The sequence below is a fragment of the Orycteropus afer genome, unplaced genomic scaffold (assembly GCF_000298275.1).
Source record: "Orycteropus afer afer isolate SDZICR_OR568_19922 unplaced genomic scaffold, OryAfe1.0 scaffold00266, whole genome shotgun sequence".
Taxonomy (NCBI): Eukaryota; Metazoa; Chordata; class Mammalia; order Tubulidentata; family Orycteropodidae; genus Orycteropus; species Orycteropus afer.
The window spans coordinates 3512617-3533122 of NW_006921853.1; the positions used below are offsets into that span (position 1 = coordinate 3512617).

General features: G+C 48.6%; 2 protein-coding genes across 2 annotated transcripts; one reads left to right on the plus strand and one right to left on the minus strand.

Annotated features, from left to right (window-relative positions):
* The first annotated feature begins 1000 nt into the window (after nucleotides 1–1000).
* KCTD13 (potassium channel tetramerization domain containing 13) lies at nucleotides 1001–16505 on the plus strand. Its single transcript, XM_007950214.2, has 6 exons — nucleotides 1001–1244; nucleotides 2846–3015; nucleotides 13065–13154; nucleotides 13242–13294; nucleotides 14256–14451; nucleotides 16269–16505. The coding sequence occupies exons 1-6, from the start codon at nucleotides 1001–1003 to the stop codon at nucleotides 16503–16505; spliced, it is 990 nt and encodes a 329-aa protein (XP_007948405.1).
* Nucleotides 16506–17346: 841 nt separating this feature from the next.
* On the minus strand, nucleotides 17347–20107 carry ASPHD1 (aspartate beta-hydroxylase domain containing 1). The gene is made up of 3 exons (XM_007950295.1): nucleotides 19237–20107; nucleotides 17966–18079; nucleotides 17347–17456 (listed from the first exon to the last, which is right to left on the minus strand). Exons 1-3 carry the CDS (start codon nucleotides 20105–20107, stop codon nucleotides 17347–17349), a joined length of 1095 nt encoding a protein of 364 aa, XP_007948486.1.
* Between the last annotated feature and the right edge of the window lie 399 nt (nucleotides 20108–20506).

Genomic DNA, 20506 nt, shown 5'->3' on the forward strand with positions numbered 1-20506 from the left:
AGATATTCAGGTATATTGTTCAATCTGACATTATCATCCTCTAAATTGGATAGTGAGGTTTTTAGAAACTGGATACTGATTAGGTCTGAAAGAAACATTTCTCACTACGCTTTGTCAATAACGTGTTCCTATCTTATTTATTCTTTCTACTGTGGTTGGGTGATTTTTAAACAACCAGTATATCTCACGCCATTATCGGAGATTCTAAGACCTTTGTTCAGCTTCATCAGCTACCCTGACATTCATTCTGCTCCTCAAATACACCAAGAGTGTTCCCGCCTGGGACCTTTTTATTTGCTGGTCCCTCTGCATGGAATTCTCTTCCCTCAAATCTTCACTTCTCAGTTCCAGCTCAGTAACACCTCCTCAGAGAAGCCTTCCCTAACGGTCTGACACTCTTCAGGCCCTACAGGCACTGTCACCTCCTCTAGGAGACCACCTTCCTTTGGCTTCCTTTAAGAGCCTCCGTTGGTACCTGGTTCGCAATGTCAAGTGCGTGAGGCTGGGAGGTGGAAAACCATGCCCAAATTTCTTCCCCTCTCTGGGTCTGTTTTCTCTTTAAGCCTGGAAAACGCTCTGAAAGCGGAGAACCAAATGTGGCACGAAGACACAACATTACACGTCAAGCAAGTGCATTGTCTCCGGATCTCGCTCTGGTCTCCCTGATTCGCGAGAAGGCCCCACACCCCGCGGTCAAGAGCCAGATGTGAAGCTCGCGCTCGCCTCCGGCTCCCGTAGCCCTCCAAAACCACCACGCATGCTCTGCATTCTTTTCCCCGAGGCCAGAGGCGGGACCTTGACGCGCCTGCGCAGCTGCTGGTCCTCGGCTTCTGGGCCTTGCGGAAGCGATGAGTGCGAGTGCCCGTGTCGCCAAGTAGTTGAGGCGTATGGGCTTGCGGACCAAACGCTCTGGTGCAGGGGCCAGAGTCAGGGGGTCTTTGGGAGCGGACCGGAGGGCGCAGAGAGAGGCTGGGATCTCCGCCAGCCGCCACCACCCGGCATGTCGGCCGAGGCCTCGGGCCCGGCGGCGGCCGCGGACCAGTTTCCGGAAGCCCCAAAGCCTTCGGTACTGGAGCCTGGCTCCGCTGCCTACAGTCTCAGTCCGCTGACCTCGAACAGCAAGTACGTGAAGCTGAACGTGGGAGGCTCTCTGCACTACACCACTTTGCGCACCCTCACGGCACAGGACACCATGCTTAAGGCCATGTTTAGTGGTCGCGTGGAGGTGCTCACCGACGCGGGAGGTATGCGCGCCGCTTGTACCATCGTTCATTCCCCGGCTTCCCTTCCCCCCAGCTCTTTCTTCGTCCAGTCTCCCGTGTCATCTTCCGTTTCTCATTCATAATCTCCCCCCTTCTGTACTTTACAGTGACCCACATTTAGGATCCCCTAACTCTGCAGGGTCGTTAGCACTCAGAGTCGAGTCGACGGCAGTGGGTTTGGGTGTTTTTTTTTTTTAAATCCTCCAGGCCCTGTCACCACAAGCTGTCACTCACGTCCTTTTTCCACCCGCTCCCCTGTTCTCTCATCCATCACCGCTCGGTTCAAACGACTTAGGAACCACCCCCTGCCGGCAGCAGCCCCTCCAGGCAACCTTTATCAGTTTCTTCCAACCCTCAGCGTTTTGTTCCCCACCACTAACACTTGCCTGGAAGACTGGGAGATCTTGTCAGCCTCTGTGTTTTGCTAACACAAGTTCTATATGCTTTAGGAATTCACCCGTAAATGCAGTTTGAAGAAGAAAGGTTCTTTGAGTTAGCCAGGGACACCAGAGTGAGAGTGGACAGCTTTTCTTGGTAGTTATCTTATTCATTCAGATTTGGGCCTCACGTGCCTGAGGGGGACAGTAAACTGAGGGGATTCAGAAGAGTTTGACAAAGATGCTGAGAACAGGAAAATAAAAATTTGGAAAATGGTGCTCAGCTATCAGATATCTGAAGGTGAATGATTGATTTATCCGACAAGTATTTGTAAATTTCACTGCCATTGAGTCAATTCCAACTCATAGCAACCCCCAGTGGGTTTCCAAGGTGGTAAATCTTTACGAAAGTAGATTGCCTCATCTTCCTTGCACAGAGCATCTGGTGGGTTGGAACAGCCAATCTTTTGCTTAGCAGTCAAACATCTTAGGCACTGAGACACCAGAGCTCCTTAAACCAAAAACCAGACTACCTCCAGGGAGTCGATTCCGACTCATAGTGACCCCCATTGGGTTTTTGAGGCTGTAAATCTTTATGGAAGTAGATTGCCCAGTCTTCCTTCCGCAGTGCAGCTGGTGGGTTTGAACCAGTGACCTTCTGGTCAGCAGCCAAGTGCCTTAGTTCTGGCAATACATTGGTAAAGAAATTTGACAAGACCTACCCCCATGAAATTTTACTTTTTTAGGGGGAGAGACAATAAGCAAGTAAACAAACAAAATATATGTAATTGCAGATGGTAATACATTCTGTGCAGATGCAAAATAAAGGTTCAAATGGTGGTGACCTGGAGGGTGGGGATAGATATGTTAAATAGGATGGTCAGAAGTAACGAGACAGGTGAGAGGTTTATTAATAAGGTAATTCCATGACAGTTTTCTCATGGTGAGAACCTTCTGACCACAGAACAGACTTGGGAAGGAATTTATTCTCTGTGGTTGGAATTTTTTTTTTTAATATAAAAAAAAAAAAAAAGGAGCCTACGGGACTGAAGATGTTTTAAAGGGATTTTCTTGGAGATGGCAAAAGTTTGGGGGAAATCAGAATTTAGACTTTGTTGTATTCTTGGGGTTCTTTCCTCATAACAAATAGTATCTCCAAGGCCCCCAGCAAAGTCACCTACTTCGTGCCTCCTCCCACCCTTGCAGGTTGGGTGCTGATTGACCGGAGTGGCCGCCACTTTGGTACAATCCTCAACTACCTGCGGGACGGGTCTGTGCCACTGCCTGAGAGTACCAGAGAACTAGGGGAGCTGCTGGGCGAAGCACGCTACTACCTGGTACAGGGCCTGATTGAGGACTGCCAGCTGGCCCTGCAGGTGAGGGCCCCTTCCCTGTCGCCTCAGTCCCACCCCTATACCCATGTGCCCGGGAGAATGAGCCATTCAAGCCGTTGGATACTAAACCCATTGCTGTCGAGTTGATTCTGACCACAGGGTTTCCAAGACTAATCTTCATGGAAGTAGACTGCCACCTCTTCCTCCCACGAAGCGGCTGGTGGGTTCAAACTGCCAACGTTTCAGTTAGTAGTTCAGTGCTTAACATTAGAACAGGAAGAAGGGGGATGTAGGATACTGCCTGAAGAGGCTGCCTTCTGGCCCAGCTCTGAAACTGGCTATGACCCAGAGAATTTGTGACCTCAGGCAGGGCCCTCACCCTCTCGGGTCAGACTGTCACGGTGGTTATAAGCTCTCTCTGCTTCTTGCTGTTTTCATGCAGTCAATCTAGATGTTCCACTGTCTCCTGCGTATCGTTGAGCACGACCCCACTCTATGCTGTACTTTATGCAGAAATCCTAACTAGTTCCTTACTACCAGTAGGAAAATAAATTTAAATTGGAATATAATGACCTCCATGATTTTGTCCTTTCCTGGAAAGCAGCTTGCCCCACCCCTGTCCTGGTTTTCTTTCTTTCTTTTTAATGAAACCTTTTCCTCAAATGAAATAAAATCTCATAGAAATAGAGCTGCTCGTGATAAAATAGGGTCAGAAGTTCCAGTCCCACCTGTCAGGCTCCCCTTCTGCCCTACAGCAACTCTTGAGGCACTTCTGTGGGTCCCCGCAGGTTTTGAGAAGCAGGGTTTGGAAAGCACAGCCAAGACATAGGGGTTCAGGCTTAGCTCTCCCACGGCCAAGTGACCTTGGGTAAATCTCTTGCCATACCTGGCATTGTGTCCTCATGTTCCAAAAGTTAGAAGTAGTACACTGTAGTGAGTGTTTTGTTCTGTCTTTACAATGTTTCAAGTTTTCTTTTATGATACAATGGTAAAGGAGATTAAGAGATTCTTTTTAAAAGCCTTTACTTGGTATATTAAAAGATGGCAACTGTGAACAATGCTCTGTTATCTTGGGGGATGCTTAATGGTTTTTTTTTTAATTGTAATTATTATGAAAATTTGCCATTTTAGCCACTTTTAAGTGTCAAATTCAGTGGCATTAATTACATTCAGCATTTTATACAACCATTACCATGATCTGTGTCCCAAAGTCTCTTACCACCTTTAACAGTATTTATTGGCTCTTAAGACCCCAGATGATAGGATTCCTTTGGACAGCATCCATGTTTTTCAAACTTTTTTACGTCAACCTACAGAAAAAAAAAATTCATTTTATACTCACGCAAAACTGAAGGAAGTTTTATAAAATGATACGTTGACTCTGATATATTTTATTTCCTTCCTTTTTATTTTTCTTTAAATATGGTTTGGGGCCCATTAAACTGATTTCATGGCCATTAATGTGTTACTAGGAGCTCTGGTGGCATAGTGCCTAAGGCACTTGACTGTTAACCAGAAGGCTGGTGGTTCAAACCCACCAGCCACTCCTTGGAAAGAAGGTTGGGCAATCTACTTCCACAGAGATACTGCCTCGGAAACCCAAAGAGGGGTCACTGTGAGTCATGTCTGACTCGACAGCACATAACAACAGCGATGAGTTACTACTTGCAGTTTGAAAAATACGCTGAACCGAGATGATGGTGGAAGTGATTCTGTTCTGTAACTTTAAATACAGCTCATGCTGTTACCCACTGTGTGTCAGGCGCAGTTGCTCTCTGCTTAAATATACATCTTATACTCATGTTTGACACACAAAGAAACATGAGCGAGGTTAGGTGATGCACCCAAGGTCAAAGAGCCCATAATGGTAGAGCTCAAGTTTCAACCCCAGGTGATCCAACGCCCAAGTCTTTTCCTTCTTTGCTCCAGCCACCTCCTTTCCAGGTTTCCCTGAGACTTCCATCCCTACCCCACACATCTAGAGTTTGCTTGTTTGGAATTCTGTTTGTTTGTTTTAAGGAGGTACAGGGAATTCAGTTCATTGTGCTTCTCAGTTTATGGCACTTAATAACCATTGGTCTATGCAAATCTTGTCTCATTTTATTTTATTCATTCCCACTCAACCTTCTCCCCATAGGCACCCATTCCAATTCTAATGTTTTGATATATGTGCTTGGATTATGTTTCTACCCTTGAAAACCTAAAGCACTGCTTTGGGCATGGACATGTTTTTAATTTTCCTGAATGGCATCAAGCCGTAGATTGTGTTCTTAGTTCTTCTTTTTCACTGTTTTTGAGATCTCCTCACTCTGCCCTGTATACATCTAGTTCTTCACTTCTGACTACTCTGCAGGGATAGTGGTGTGTTTTCACCACATGTTATGTGCACATTCCCCTGCGATAGGAGACCTAGATTGCTTCCTACTTCCTGCCACCTCCCCACCCCCATTCCTGTCCCTATAAACAGTGCCACAGTGAGCATCCTTGAACATGTCCCCCTGTGGTCTTGTGCCAGGGTTTCTCACATTTGTGTTTGGGAGAGGAACTCCTGTATCCCAGGGCACGTGCATACTGCATTTCATTAAGCATCATCAGTTTACCCTCCAGAGTGATCGTAGCAGTTCATGCTCATTGTTGGCAGTGTGAGAGGGCTCCCGTTCCTGCATGTCCTCCACCACACACAGCATCATCCAGCTTCCTGATCTTGCCGGTGGATGGCTGTGGAGAGACCTCATTTTAATCTGCAGTCCTCTGGCTCCTAGTGGAGTCGAGCATCTTCTCATGGACTCACTCGGTGTGTCCGGTTTCCCCTTTGAACTGCCTGGTCCTGTTCTTCACCAAATATCCTACTGTGTTTCCTGTCTCTTTCTTTTTGCTTCGCAGAAGTTTCTTGAATATTTTAGCTCAAGTCTTTTGCAACCTGGTTTCCTAGAGGGAATTTAGGCCTATTATCCTCAGGTTCTCACTGTACATTATAAATTAACTTTTCCCGTATGGTGGCATAGTGCCTGAGGCATTTGACTGCTAACTAGAAGGTTGGCGGTTCAAACTCAGAAGCCACTCCACGAAAGGAAGACTGGGCAGGCTACTTCCGTAAGATTTACTGCCTCGGAAACCCAAAGGGCGTTGCTATGAGTCGGAATCGACTTGATGGCAGTGAGTTTGTTGGGTGTTTTTTTTTTTTTTTTTTTTGGTTCCTATGCACCTAGAATCTGAAGGAAGGTTGGGCAATCTACTTCCGTAGTGATACTGCCTCGGAAACCCAAGGAGGGGTTGCTGTAAGTCGGGTCCGACTCAACGGCACATAACAACGACAACAACGATGCACCTAGAATGGTACTCTTTATCTACAATCCTTGGGAGAGTTGAGAAAATAGTCAGATAATTTTCTGGGTTTTAAGATTGATATGAGGAACTCCAGTTGAGAAAGGCTGTTGTCGACAATTATCTCTAATCAGTTTAGATGTTGCAAATATTTTCTCTTAGAATATCAGTCATCTGTGGCATTTGTTGAATACAAATCCTTGATTTAAAAAAAATCACTATTAACCATTTATTATTTTTAAAGCAGAATATATGCATTGTAGAAATTCAGAAAATAACACATAATAAAAAAATAAAATAAAAGCACCGTATCTCCCCCAGGTCCTTTCCTCTGTGTGTTTGCCAAAATATAATCCTGTTGTATGTGCTGTTTTGTAATCTGCCTTCTTTTGTTGTTGCTGTTAATGATTGCCATCTTTTTATGTCAATAAAGTTTTATCTGACACCCAGGCCATATTCAGATTTCTCCAGTTGTTCCGTAAATGTCTTGATAGCTGGTTTATCTAAGCCAGGAGCCAGTCAGGTCTGGTGGTTACATTCCTTAGGTCTCTTCCAATCGAAGACATGATACTAACTTGCAGTTGCGTTGCACGAAAACCCTCCTTCTGAATTTGTCTGGTGGTTTCCTTATGGTATCATTTGGTTTGTTAACCCTACCCTACCCTGAATGTCTAGAACTAGAAGTTAAATTTAAAAGTTTGATATTAAACATTTTGACTACAGTACATTTTAGGTGATGTTACACGTTCCATATTGTGGTCACATCAAAAGACCTTCAGTGTTGCTAATACAACCCATCATTAGTAATGCTCAGATTTGGTTGCAGGATTCAAGTGATGGTGGTTTGCTCCTCCTTTGTTGTTACAGTCCCTGTTGGCAGCCATAAAGTAATCGTGTGGTATTATTTGGTTACCATATGAACATGTGTTTCCCATCAATTGCACATCAATTAATTATCCTTGCCTAAATCAGTAATTGCACTCCGGTTGTAGAATAATTGTTAAAATCATAGTATTCCTTTAACATTATGTGGGATTATTTATAAAACCACAATTTCCATTATCAGCTAGAAAAATTCTTGATTTTAATGTAGTCAAATCTCTTAATATTTTTTGCCTAGTGGTGTATCCTTTTGGGGTCTTATTTAAGAAGATTTTATCCATTGTCAGCTAGAAAAATTCTTGATTTTAATATAGTCAGAATCTCTGAATATTTTTTGCATAATGGTGTGTCCTTTTGGGGTCTTAACTTAAAAAAATTTTATCCTATTCTGTATTTTCTGTTAACTTTATAGTTGTACTTTCTAGTGTAAGTCTTTTATTCCAAGTGGAATTTACTTTGTAAATGTGAATGCAAAGGTATTTATTTAACTTTTTTGTCCCTCATAGAGTGAGCTAGCTTTCCCAGTGCCATCTACTAAACAGTCTTTGGTAGTCAGTATCTAAGGTGGCCACCAGTGATTCTTGCGTCCTGTGTTTAGGCCCTTGTTTAATCTCCTCCTACACTGGGGAGCTCTGGTAGCATAGTGCCTAAGGCACTTGACTATGGTGGTTCAAACCCACCAGCCACTCCTTGGAAGGAAGGTTGGGCAATCTACTTCCGTAGTGATACTGCTTTGGAAACCCAAGGAGGGGTTACTATGAGTTAGGTCTGACTTAACAGCACTTAACAACAACAATCTTCAAAGTGATATGTTTTATGGGAGCTCTGGTAGCATAGTGCCTAAGGCACTTGACTACTAACCAGAAGGCTGGCATTCAAACCCACCAGCCACTCCTAGGCAGGAAGATTGGGCAATCTACTTCCATAGTGATGTTGTTATGTGCCATCGAGTCGGCCCTGACTCATAGTGACCCCTCCTTGGGTTTCCAAGGACTACGGAAGTAGGATTGCCCAACCTTCCTTCCGAGGAGTGGCTGGTGGGTTTGAACCGCCAGCCATCTGGTTAGCAGGCAAGTGTCTTAGCCACTATGCTACCAGAGCTCCATGGTGATACTGCCTCAGAAACCCAAGGAGGGGTTGCTATGAGTCGGGTCTGACTCGAGGGCAAATAACAACAACAACATACTGAATAGGGCTGACCTGTGTAACCAGCAGGATACTGTGGAAATGATGATGTGTGACTTCTGAAGCTGGGTCTTAAAGGGCTTTGAAGCTTCTGTCTTGCTCTCTTGGATTATTCACTCTGAGGGAAGCCAGCTTCCATGTTGCAAGGACCCTTAAGCCACCCTAGGGAGAAGTTCACTTAGTGAGGAACTGAGGACTCCTGTCAACACGCAGAACAATAGCAGTCATAAGAGCAGATCATTTCAGAATTGGATCCTCCAGGCCCAGTCACGGCTTCAGATGACTGCAGCCCTGGCCAGCATCTGGACTGCAACCTCCTAAGAGACCTTGAACTACCCAATTAAACCAACCCCAAATTCCTGACCCACAGAAATTCTGTGAGATAATAAATGTTTGTTGCTATTTCAAGCTACCAAGTTTGCAGTAATTTGTTACACAGTTACAGGTAACTAATACAGATTTTTGGTATCTGAAGTAGGGTTCTGCCATAACCAAAACCTAAAACATAGGAATGACCTTAGATTTGGGAAGTGGGCAGAAGTTGAGGAAGCTGTTAGCAAAAGCCTGGAGAGCTTTGAAGAATCTAGAAGTCTGATGGCCGTTGAGGAGGCTGCAGGCTAGGTTAAAGAACTGTGAATACAGTGTAATTAGACACTGGTGAGAAGGGAATCCTTGTTAGGTAGTGGCAGAAAGTTTAGCAACACTGTCACTTGTGGCAATGTAGAAAGTAGAACGCTTTCTTAATAAACTGGGTGATAGCACTAAGGAGATTTCCAAGCAGAGCGTTGAAGGTGTCCCTTGCTCTTTTGTTGCTTACAGTAAAATGAAAGGCAGGAGAGGAGGGTAGGTGTGGTGCAATGAATTGCTTGGTGGCTCTTAGCCATGGTCTTTGTGACTCACACCAGGTGACTGGATGGAATTATGCAAATATAAGGTGCTTGGGGCCTACCAAGGGGATTGGATAGCTTATCAACAATGTAAATAAGGTACCTGGAACCCTTGCGGGGGGTGGGACCATGGAAATAGGTGAATGGAACCCTAATGTGAGGACTGGTCAGTTTTACCATTGTGCAATCTATTTCTGTAGTGATAGCACCTCGGAAACCCAAGGAGGGGTTGCTGTGAGTCTGATCTGGCTCGATGGCAGTGAGTTTGGTTTTTTTGGAGGCTTAAAATGGGCCTTCCTAGAGGTAGAAAGGGGGATCTCACTACCATCAAGACAGAAAAGCTGAGAGCAGAGCATGTCCTTGGACCCAGGATCCCTGTGCTGAGACGATGGCAGCAGAACACAGACTAGAAGGAGGCTTGCTGGTGGAATGAAGTGCACCTGTCCGCAGAGCTGGAAGAGCTTTGTAACACTTGCCGGAGCAGGGCAGAGGCCAGGACAAGAGGCCAAGGACCAAGGAGAGGCGTGCCTGTGGGCATGACGAAGGGAGGCTGTCCTGATTGAAGAATTGTATCCTTAGCGTTCCTGAACCTGAATTGTAACCTGTTACTTCCCTAATAAACCCCTTAATTGTGAATATTATCTGTGAGTTCTATGTGACTTGGCAACAAGTTATTGAACCTAGGAGAGAAGTAGAGAGTGTCATGCGAGGGACGGTTGGTATCAGAATTGGTAAAAATATTGGAGGATAGCAGCATGTCTGACTTTTGCCTCATAGAAACCAGCCTTGGGTTGTTCATGGTGATTCTGTCTCCCCTTGTGAAATTAGAGGTCAGAGGATGCAACTTCCATGCCCTTTTTGGAGTAAGGTAAAGAAAAAACAGTTGAGCAAAATGGAGCCAGATACTGTTGGCATTGAAAATTTCCAGGCTTTCCAGATAACAAAAGGTGTTAAAATTAACAGACAGCTTCCAAGTAACTGGGCATTCTCAGGAAAACATGGTCTAAAGGTGACATTGAGGATGTAATTGTAAAATCCTTTGTTAAGACCTTGACAAGGGGAATACCTCAGAGAACCATTCAGTCTGATAATAATAGGACTTTTCAGAAGGTTAAAGGTGTTCCTCAGCAGTCTTAGCACAAGCCCAAAAAAGAAAAGGGCTTTTCTCACAGAGATTTGTTACTGTGGCTTTTGTCTAAGGACGTGAACTCTGGTAAAATCCACAAGACATCCATTAAATTTTTAAGAGAATTATATTGGCAGAAACACTGCCATCTTGGACTAAAAGGAGGAGAGAACTTTGGACCCCCACATTTCTATAGGCAGGAAGCAGGCTAAGAAAACTATGGAGCTACAAGTAGACTACCTTTCGTGGAAAAGGAAAGGGCAGAGCCAGGAGCCACGAAGAATCATTCCTGGTCAGGAGTAGGGATCAGAGGACTTACTTACCCAACTGGATTTCACACTTGTTTTGGACCATTGACTCATGTGTGCCTCCTGTTTTTCTCCTCTTTGGAACAAGAGTGTCTATAGTGGTTACCCTGTCTCTAGTCCACCATTGTACATTAGATGTATGGAGGAAGATAACTAGTCTTAGTTCATAGGTCTTCAGATCAAGAGGAAATGTGCTTAGGAGCTGTTAGTTAAGGAACCCCATCCCCACCTGGACCTGGTTTAGATGACAAGAATCTGTACATTCAAGCTGATACTGTAATGAGATGAGACTTTGGGGACCTTGGGAGGGGGGGGTGAGTGAATTTTGCATACAGGAGGTACATGATTCTGTGGGGGACAGGGTGGATTATGGAGCCAGTCTCTTAGGTAGCCCCCAGTGTTTCCTGCCTCCTGGTACCCGTTCCCTTGTATGGTCTCCCACACCAAGCCGGGCAGATTTCTGTACTTAGCAGGATATTGAGGAAATGATAGTGTGTGATTTCTGAAGCTAGGTCATAGAAGACATAGAGGTCTCTGCCCCTACTGTCAGATCATTTACTCTGGGGAAGCCAGTAGCCATGTCATGAGGACACTTAAGCAGCCCTGTGGAGAGGTCCAGATAGCAGGGATCAGATGCCTCCTGCCAACTGGCATGAGTGAGCTTTCTCAGAAATGGATCCTTCAGACCCGGTCAAGCCTTCGAATGACTGCAACCCTGGCTACATCTGACTGTCTGTTCATAAAAGACTGCATGCCAGAACCACTCAGCTAAGCCACTCTTGAATTCTTCACCCACAGAATCTGTGAGGTCATATTTATTGTTGAGTTAATCTGCTAATTTTTGGAGTAATTTATTGTGCTGCAATAAATAACAATCTATACCATTGATTTTGTCAAGGAATTCACGTTGCTTGGTTCTACAATCGATGCCAACGGAAGCAGCAGTCAGGACATTAGACGACGTGTAGCATTGGGAAAGTCAACTGCGAAGGAACTGTTTCAAGTGCTGAGGAGCAAGGATATCTCATTGAGGACTAAGGTGCGCCTGACACAAGCCATGATATTTCCAGTCGCCTGGTATGCATGTGAGAGCTGGACAATGAATAAGGAAGACCGAAGAAGAGTTGATGCTTTTGAGTTGTGGTGCTGGTGAAGAATGCTGAAAGTACCGTGGACTGCTAAAAGAACTAACAGATCTGTCCTGGAGGAAGTGCAGCCAGAATGCTCCTTGGAAGCAAGAATGGCCAGACTTCGTCTCACCTATTTTGGTCATGTTGTAAGAAGGGACTATTCCCTGGAGAAGGATGTCATGCTTGGTAGGGTGGAGGCCTTCAAGGAGATGGATTGATACGGTGGCTGCGATGATGGGCTCAAGTATAGCAGGGATTGTGGGGCTGGCGCGGGATCGGGCAGTGTTTTCTGCTGTGCATGGGGTCGCTATGAGTCGGAAACGACTCGACGGCACTTAACAACAACAACAATACCATTGATTTGTGGTAAATATCCATTTCTTGTATTTACACCAGTCTGTTTATGAGCTCTGTTCTATTCCATTGGTTTGTCTGTCTGCACCAGAACCATACTTTGTATTACGATTTTGCAGTGTATCATAATTTTTGCTGGGCCGGTCTCTCCTCTTTGCTCTTCCTTTTAAAAATAGACTTCAGTAATTGTAGGCTTGTATTTTTCCATATTAATTTTTGGATAAGTTTTCTTATGAATTTCTCAAAAAAAGAATCTTCCAGAATTTACATTGGGGTTACGCATACAGTTTGTAGGTTAGAAGAAGTGGCAAGGTGTTGGCGTGAAGATTCCAGGAGAGGAGAAAGAAGCCTGTGCGTTTGGTCCTGATTCTGCCTCCAGCCTTTTGTCAGCCAGGTTCATTCCTTCAACAGACACTTACGGAGCACTTACTCCTTGCGTGGGAAGAAACGGACCATAAGCAGATGTATGAAAAATGAGAAAAGTGCTGTGAAGAAAACGAGCTAAAAACGTGAGGGGGAGGAAGTAGAGGAGGCTGCGTTAGCCAGGGAGCTTAGGGAGGATGACCGGCACCCTCTGGGGAGGCACTTGCAGAGCTGAGATCTGACTGGAAGAAGAAGCCGCCAGCAGAGAGCTGAGTGGAGCTTTCCCGGGAGGGGAACAGTGAGGGGCCAGGATGAGCGCAGGTGGATTGTGAAGAAACAGACACCGGTGGGGCTGAAGGCTGGCCAGCTAGGGGAGAGTAGAGACGAGAGAAATCAAGACTGGATCCAGCAGGGCCTGTGGCCCCCTAAGGAGTCTAGACTTTCCCCAAGGACAGCAGGCAGCTTTGGAAGGCTTGTAAGTGGGGGAGTGGCCTTTGGTTGTGCTGTTAACCACCTTCCACTTCTTCCCCAGCAAAAAAGGGAGAACCTGTCCCCGCTGTGCCTCATCCCCACGGTGACATCTCCCCGGGAGGAGCAGCAGCTCCTGGCCAGCACCTCCAAGGTGAGGCCCCTGAGCCTGTAGGGTGGAGGCTGGGGGCCACTTTCTGCAGCCTTACCCCGTCCTTCTCCATCCTGTCTCCCCCAACAGCCCGTGGTGAAGCTCCTGCACAACCGCAGTAACAACAAGTACTCCTACACCAGGTGACAGCCCGTGGGGGTGTGCGGGGGGGGGGGCTGGGAGCCAGCACAGCCCTGCTCTTGGCCCGGGGGAGGGCCCTGCCACACACAGGCTCAGAGACTGCCTGCCCAGAGCCACTTCCAGCCCCGCCACTTTCCCACTGGGTGCTTGGGGCAGCTTATTTTCACTTCTGAGCTGCAGGTTTATTGGTGGCAACCCGGGGTCCAGGTGAAGATTAAGTGATCAAGGCTAGCATTTAATAAGGTCTAGTTTATAACAGCATCTCCTTAAACGCCTGACATACATGTACAGGTAGTCCCCCGACTTAGGACAGGGTTTCCGTTCCCACAACTTCCCTGTAAGTTGATTATCATGTAAGTTGAATACCTCTTTGTTTTGTTTTTATTGTTACTGCTTTTTATTATCAGTATTTTTATAAATCAGATCTTAATTTGTCTTTGGGGGTTAGAAACATTGCATATAAACTTACAGCTTCAATATAGGCACTTCCTGCTCCTCCAGTTAGAGGCGTATTACGTAAGCCAAACAGACCAAAAAAGGGATGGTCTAGGTGCAGTTTTGTCATATGTCATAAGTCAAGAACTACCTGTATCATATGTAGTCCTCACGGCCGTTTGAGGTGGGTTCTGATGTGGTCTCCAGTTTATAGCAGAGGAGGTTGAAAGGTGAAGCCACTTCCCTAGGGTCACTCAGTTACAGAGTAGTCACGCCAGGATGTCAGGTTAGGCAGCCTTGCTCCAGGGCCTGCATGTGTGGCCCCTCTGGTATGCTGGGGTTTGCTCTACAAATGCTGCCTCCTTTCTGAGGCCCCCTTAGCCTGGCTCTAGGGGTGGAGGAAGTTCTGTGCTAGACACCAAACCCCTGGGCAGGATCAGAGTGCAGGGAGTCTGGGCCCCTATCCTTGGGGGGAATGGAGGAGAGGAAGCCAGTTGTGCTGAGGCCTCCTGGCCCCCTGGTCCTCAGCACTTCAGATGACAACCTACTTAAGAACATCGAGCTGTTTGACAAACTGGCCCTGCGCTTCCACGGGCGGCTGCTCTTCCTCAAGGATGTTTTGGGGGACGAAATCTGCTGCTGGTCTTTCTACGGGCAGGGCCGCAAAATCGCCGAGGTGTGCTGCACCTCCATTGTCTATGCCACGGAGAAGAAGCAGACCAAGGTCAGAAGGGATTCAGGCTCTAGTTGAGGGGTGGGGGGAGGCACAGGCTGCACCAGGGCCCTGGATAAAGGCAGCTCGCAGCTCAGGCCAGAGAGAGTCCATCACTGGGGGTCAAGGGCCAGGGCTGAGGTGCATTCACCTGGGCAAGTCACCTTAACCTCTGTAGCTCTCTGTGAGATGAGGATGTAGAGTGGAGTTGGTTCTTAACATAGGGTTGTTGCATTAATTCCAGGGCTTCCTGCAATCCCCTGGAATACTGTGCAGGTTTGGGAGTGGGTGCATTTTTGTGGTGTTAGGTGTTGTCGAGTTGGCTCCAACTCATAGCAACCCTGTGAACAACAGTGAAACTCCCTGGTCCTGTACCATGCTCACAGTTGTTGCTGTGCTTCAGCCCGTGGTCGTAGCCACTGTGTCAGTGCATCTCGTTGAGGGTCCTCTATGTAGTGGGTCTGTAGTTGTCCTAATCTCAGAAAGGTCCATGACCCCCAAATAAGTTCATGAAAACTCAGGACCAGATGGACTCCCAGAACACTCTCTGGGTTTGTGGTCTTGAGTCACTAATACGGCATTCATCAGTAAATACTTCCTGAGCTCCTTCTGTGTGCACATCACTGCATCAGGCCAGGCCAAAGGAAAGGTGAACCGAGTGCTGAGTCAAGGACAAGCCCTTTGTCATCCGGTTCCTACAGATCTCACCAGTCTGGTCCCTTCTGACCTTTGAGGGAAGTGCCTCAGATAGACCAAAGTTCTAGCAAATGTCTAAGCACCCAGTGCTATCTTAACACCTCTCTGCCTTTGCACACACTATTCTCTCTTCTTGAAACTCTGTTGCCTCGTTCCTGTCTGCCTAATGAAGTTGTACTTAACCTTTAATACTCAAGCCAAGTACCACTTTCTTTGGGATACCTTTGCTCATGAACTTCTAACCCAACAAGCCCAGACAAAATTGGTCCTGGCGGTTGCTTCAGCAGCAGGGTGTTTGGTCTTTGTTGGCAGGGTTGTGTCTTTTTCCTTCTTATCTCTCTAGCACTGGGCAGCCCTGTTACACTGTGGAAGCTAGGAAACATTTATTGAATGCATGCATGAATAAGGGAAGGACTCAGCTTCCAAAAATCTTCCTCTGTAACTGAAGAGACAGGAAGATAAGCCAGTAGTTAGAATACAGTTGGTTAAGGGCTTTGTTTATTATGTCCTTTCATCTTCTGTTCTCCTTCCATTGGCCTCCTTGCTGATCTTCAGATAAGTGCATTGCTGCAGAGCGTTTGTACTGTTGCTCTTCTTTATCTACCCAACGGGCTCCCTCCTTCTCCTCCTTTGGTCTTTGGTCAGATGTCATCTCAATGAGGCCTGCCTTGACCTCAGTCTAAAGCTGCAGCACTGCCAGCCCTAGCCATCCTCATCCCCTTTCCCTGCCGTATTTTTCTCCGTAACATTTATCATCATTTGACTTGCTATGCATTTTATTAAGTGTGTGTCTGAGTCCTCCCCCTAGAACATAACCTTCCTGAGGGCAGGAGATTTGTCTGTTTTGTTCTCTGCTGTATTTCCAGTGCCTAGAACAGCGTCTAACACACTGCAGTCACTCAGTAAACATACCAAGAAGCTTGGCAGTGAGTAACTCCACCTGACTTCAGAGCTGGACCTTGAGTCCAAGGTAGACTTTGTGCAGTAAGAAGCTGCAGAGAGGACAGTCCAGGCCAAAGGACCTGTGACTGCAAAGCTAGGAGGTGTGTCAGTACGCACATGGCTGGGGAAGGGGGCTGGCTCTGGGGGACTGGACCAGAGGGTGGGAGCTGGGGGTTGCTGGCCTTTTACAGGTGGAATTTCCAGAAGCCCGGATCTTTGAGGAGACCCTGAACATCCTGATCTACGAGACTCCTCGGGGCCCAGACCCAGCCCTCCTGGAGGCCATAGGGGGTACAGCTGGAGGTGGCGGGGCAGGCCGAGGGGAGGACGAGGAGAACCGAGAGCACCGGGTCCGCAGAATCCATGTCCGACGCCACATCACCCATGATGAGCGTCCTCACGGCCAGCAGATTGTCTTCAAGGACTGACCTCTGACCCTTCCCCTGCTTTCCTGGCCCTGGGGCTCAGTCCCCCTTTCTTCTCCCTCTTGTTCCCAGACCTTTGCCCCGGCTCTGCTGGCCAAGTCGTGGGTCTTCCTTTTGTCCCTCCATTGCATGGTGCAGTTCTATTTGTCCCCACCTCACTGCTAACAACACGGTACATTCCAGACCCTCCCTCAGGCAGAGCCCGCCAGAAGGCCTGCATTCGTCCACTCACCTCGCTCTTGTCCTGTTACCGTTCCCTCGCCAGCTGGTTTAGGATTTGTAATCCCCTTTCTTTTTTTTTAGTACACCGTCCATGGGCCGAAGTGTCAGCCCAGCCCACAACACCACCCACCCCATTCTGAGCTGCCTCGCGGTGCACTGGCAGATGCCCCTGCACAGTGCGTTGGCCTCCCCACCCCTCCCCTACCAGCCCTTCCCACCTTCGCTTTGTACTAGGCTGGCCTGGGCCTGTACCACCTCAGCTGTCTTCTAAGTATGTTTCATATTATTTATTATTTTAATTTTCTATTAAATTATTGAAATAAAGTTGAGGTGAGAGTCTGGTGCTGGCTCCCAGGGAGAGGGACAGGAAGATGGCTTGTGTTAAAACCGTACGTGGCTAGTTGAATGGGAAAAGGAGCCCTTGCCCCAAGCCTCTTCCTGTGCCTGGTCGCAGGGAAGGAAGGAGTCAGGAGCTAGCAGAAGATTCAAAATCTGTATTTCGTTCTTGCTGGCCAGTTCCAGTCCTTGCCCTCAGGGTCCGCCCACCCCTGCACTGGCTACCACTCAAGTCGTTCCTGAGCAGCATCTCTCCAGCCCTGGTGTCTGAAGGGAACACCTCCCTTCAAAGGTCTGGTGCAAAGACGAAGTCGAGGGCCTGGCGCTCAGCCCCAGCCACGTTGGGGTGCCAAAGGTCCACAATGAAGACAACGCGAGGCCCATCTTCAGGGGATCCTACAGCACATGGAATGGAGACAGGAGAGCCACTGACAGAAGTGCTTATGTGTTGGGAGCATTCACCAGCGATTCATACAAGCAGACAGCAGACACTGCCAGGCACCGTCCTAGCCCTTAATAGGCATTAGCTCTTAAATCATCAGAACGAACTGAGGTAGCGGCGTAATGCCCATTGTATATAGAGTAACAGAGGCATGGAAGGTTAAGCAACTTGCCTAAGGTCACAGGTGGGGCAAGTACCCAGGTGTCCAGGCCCAGGGGGTCCTATGCTGCTAATCACTTTGCTGGGCACCTACATTAACTTATTTAAGCCTTGCAATCACCTGATAAAGGTGGTGGTGACTTGAGGTGACTGAAGACGTTTTAGGACTTGTTCAAGGTCATGAGCTGGAAAATTGTGCCAGGACAGGAAGCCCGTTCAGCCTGGTCCTGCAGCCCTCTAGTTGTCTGCGCCCTTTTCTCTCTTTAATCCCTCATCCTTCTTGGCGGGATGGAGTTCCCCATACCGTTATGTGCCACTGTGTGCAGGAAGGAGTCGTCCACCAGTAGACAGTGCCCCTCAGCCCAGCACTGGGGCTCGCCACCAACCACCAGCTCACAGCCAGGGGGGATCTTCAGGCCTGTGGAAAGAGACCTGGGCATCCAGCACCCTTGCTTCTGTCCAAGCAGCTCGCCCTGTTTAGTCAGTAAGCAGATCTGAGGTGCTGTTATGGGCCAGGTTCTGTAGTGACCCCTCATTGCTATCTGGAAGATGACCCAAGTATAATTAGATACAATACTGGATGAAAGCAGTGCTAGGAGATAAGAGGAAAGTGGAATCTATTCTGTTTGAGAGAAAAAGGAAGACTTCCTGGAGGAATTGGCCTCTCCTCCTGGGCTTCCTGAACCTGCAGTATGTGAGGCCCTGTCTCCGTGAGGAGGTCTGAAAGATGACTGACTCCATGCTGCCCTGTGGGCAGGACATGATCAAGTGCTGTGAGCAGATGAAGCAGCCAGCTCAACTGGTGGGGATGGGAAAGCCTGGAGGAGATGTAGCACCTGAAAATCAGGCCCTGAAGGAGTGTTCCGGGAGATGGTGGGGAAGACACATTCTGGTGGACAGTGCAGTAGGGACTGGTGCAGCTGCCGGGACCAGCCTTCTGATGAGAGCGGGGAAGGGGGTGGACAGATGTGGCGTTAGAGGGAAGATCTGGAGCTGTCCTGGAGGCCACTGTACCCCACAGTGTAGGACACATCCATCTGGCAGCACAGAAGATGGTCTGAGATGAAACAAGGCCATGGTGTTAAAGGACAGTCCTTTCTCATTTTCTTCTTTTCAGTCTTTAAGACAAGCACCAAGAAAATGACAGTCTCGTGCAGGCACAGCTTAAACACAGCACTTACACCGCACCTTTTTAAACTTGAGCGTTGCTAGGTTCAAGAGACGAGTATTTCGTTAGAAGTTTTAAAGTTTTCCTTTTTAAGTTTAAAATGGTTTTTATGGGTACTTTCTATTTAGGGCGAGCAATATTATCATGTACAGTTCTACAAAGATTTGTTTGAAACAAGTAAAAGAAAGGTGGAGTTGATGCGATGAAACGGTCCAGGTGGTAGATGGTCATGGCAAAGCAGTGAAGGTGGCTTGCAGGTCACTGCAGCTCAGGACATGCTGCTTGGACAGTGGGAGTCATGGGAGACTTCTGAGATGAGAAGCATGATCAGAACCACAGTGTACAGAGAAGAGGGCCTGGAGGGGGAATCCTGAAGGCAAGGCTGTGGTCGGTAGGCGTCTACTTACCCAGATGGCATCTGACCCTGGCGTTGGTGGGCCCACAGCGGCCCTCGAGCCGGGCCCCAGGCAGGAGGACAGAGAAGCCAGCGTTGCCGAAGGTGTTGGCGTTCATGAAGCTCCGCAGCCCCCTCAGTGCCCTGTAGGCCCCCGGGCACCGGCGACAGTTGCTGGGTTGGCACCTGCCTGCTTGGTACAGCAAGAGCTGGTAGCACCCAGGGGCCAGGGGCGGGGACCAGCCCCGAGGCAGAGGGGTAGTCCCTGAAAAGTCCCAGCTCACAGCCCCAAAGTCGCGCAAGATGGCAGGGAAGCTGCCCTCCAGGAGTTCCACGTCATGCCGCTGGGCATCCCGTGGCACAAAGGGGGCCGAGGGAAGGTCTGGCAGGAAAAGGAGGCCTGGACGCTGAATGCCCAGGACCCCCGGCCCTCCCTCAGGGCCTGGTCCACCCTGAGCTGCCCGCCTCACCCTGCCCATCCCGGCCCAGGAGTAGCGCCTGGCATAGACTCGAAGCCGGCGACTCACTAGGCCTTCTGTCCTGGGTCGTTCCCCACGGTCTCCAGTGCCCCCTGGACTTGACCTGCCGGCCTCAGAGCAGGCCCCACCACTGACCCCTCCAGCCCGGCTCCCAGCCCCCAGGGCCTGCATGTCTTGGGAGCCCAGACGGTAGCAGTACCACAGGAAAAGGGACGTGAGGGCTCCGAGGAGCAGGGTAAGGGCTGAGGAGGCCAGGGGCAACGGCCAGGGGGCCATGATAGGCGGGGGGGCCCTGGCCAAGAAGCCTGGGGCATCTGCCAGGCCCAGGCTCCCCTGTCCCGCCAGCTCTCCTGTGCCCTCCATGGCTGCACCCTGGTTCCCCACTAGGTTGTCTCCCTTCCACATTTCCACTGCTGGCTCTCCTTCCGGAGTCCCCCCTCCGTGTGCCTCCCTCTGGTCTCCGGTAACCCCCTGTCCTTTGCTCCTCTCCCGCCTCTTCTTTCCTTCCCACTCTCCTCTCCCTCCGTAGCCCCCTTCCCCCTCTCTCTCTCTCCTTTTTCTCTTCTTCCTGCAGTCTCCTTTCCCCTCTCCACCGCTGCTGTCCCCTTCGCTCCTTCTCCTCCCTCCACCCCCTTCCGTGCTTTTCTCCCGCTCTCCCTCCTTTCCTACTCCGCCTGGACCTGCAGCCCCGGGAACCCGCAGCCTGCCTTCCTCCGCGACGGCTTGTCTCCTTCCCCCCCTCCTCCTTCCTGCCCTCGCTTCTCTCTCGACCCGGCCCGCGGGTCCTGCCTCTCTCTCGCTCGC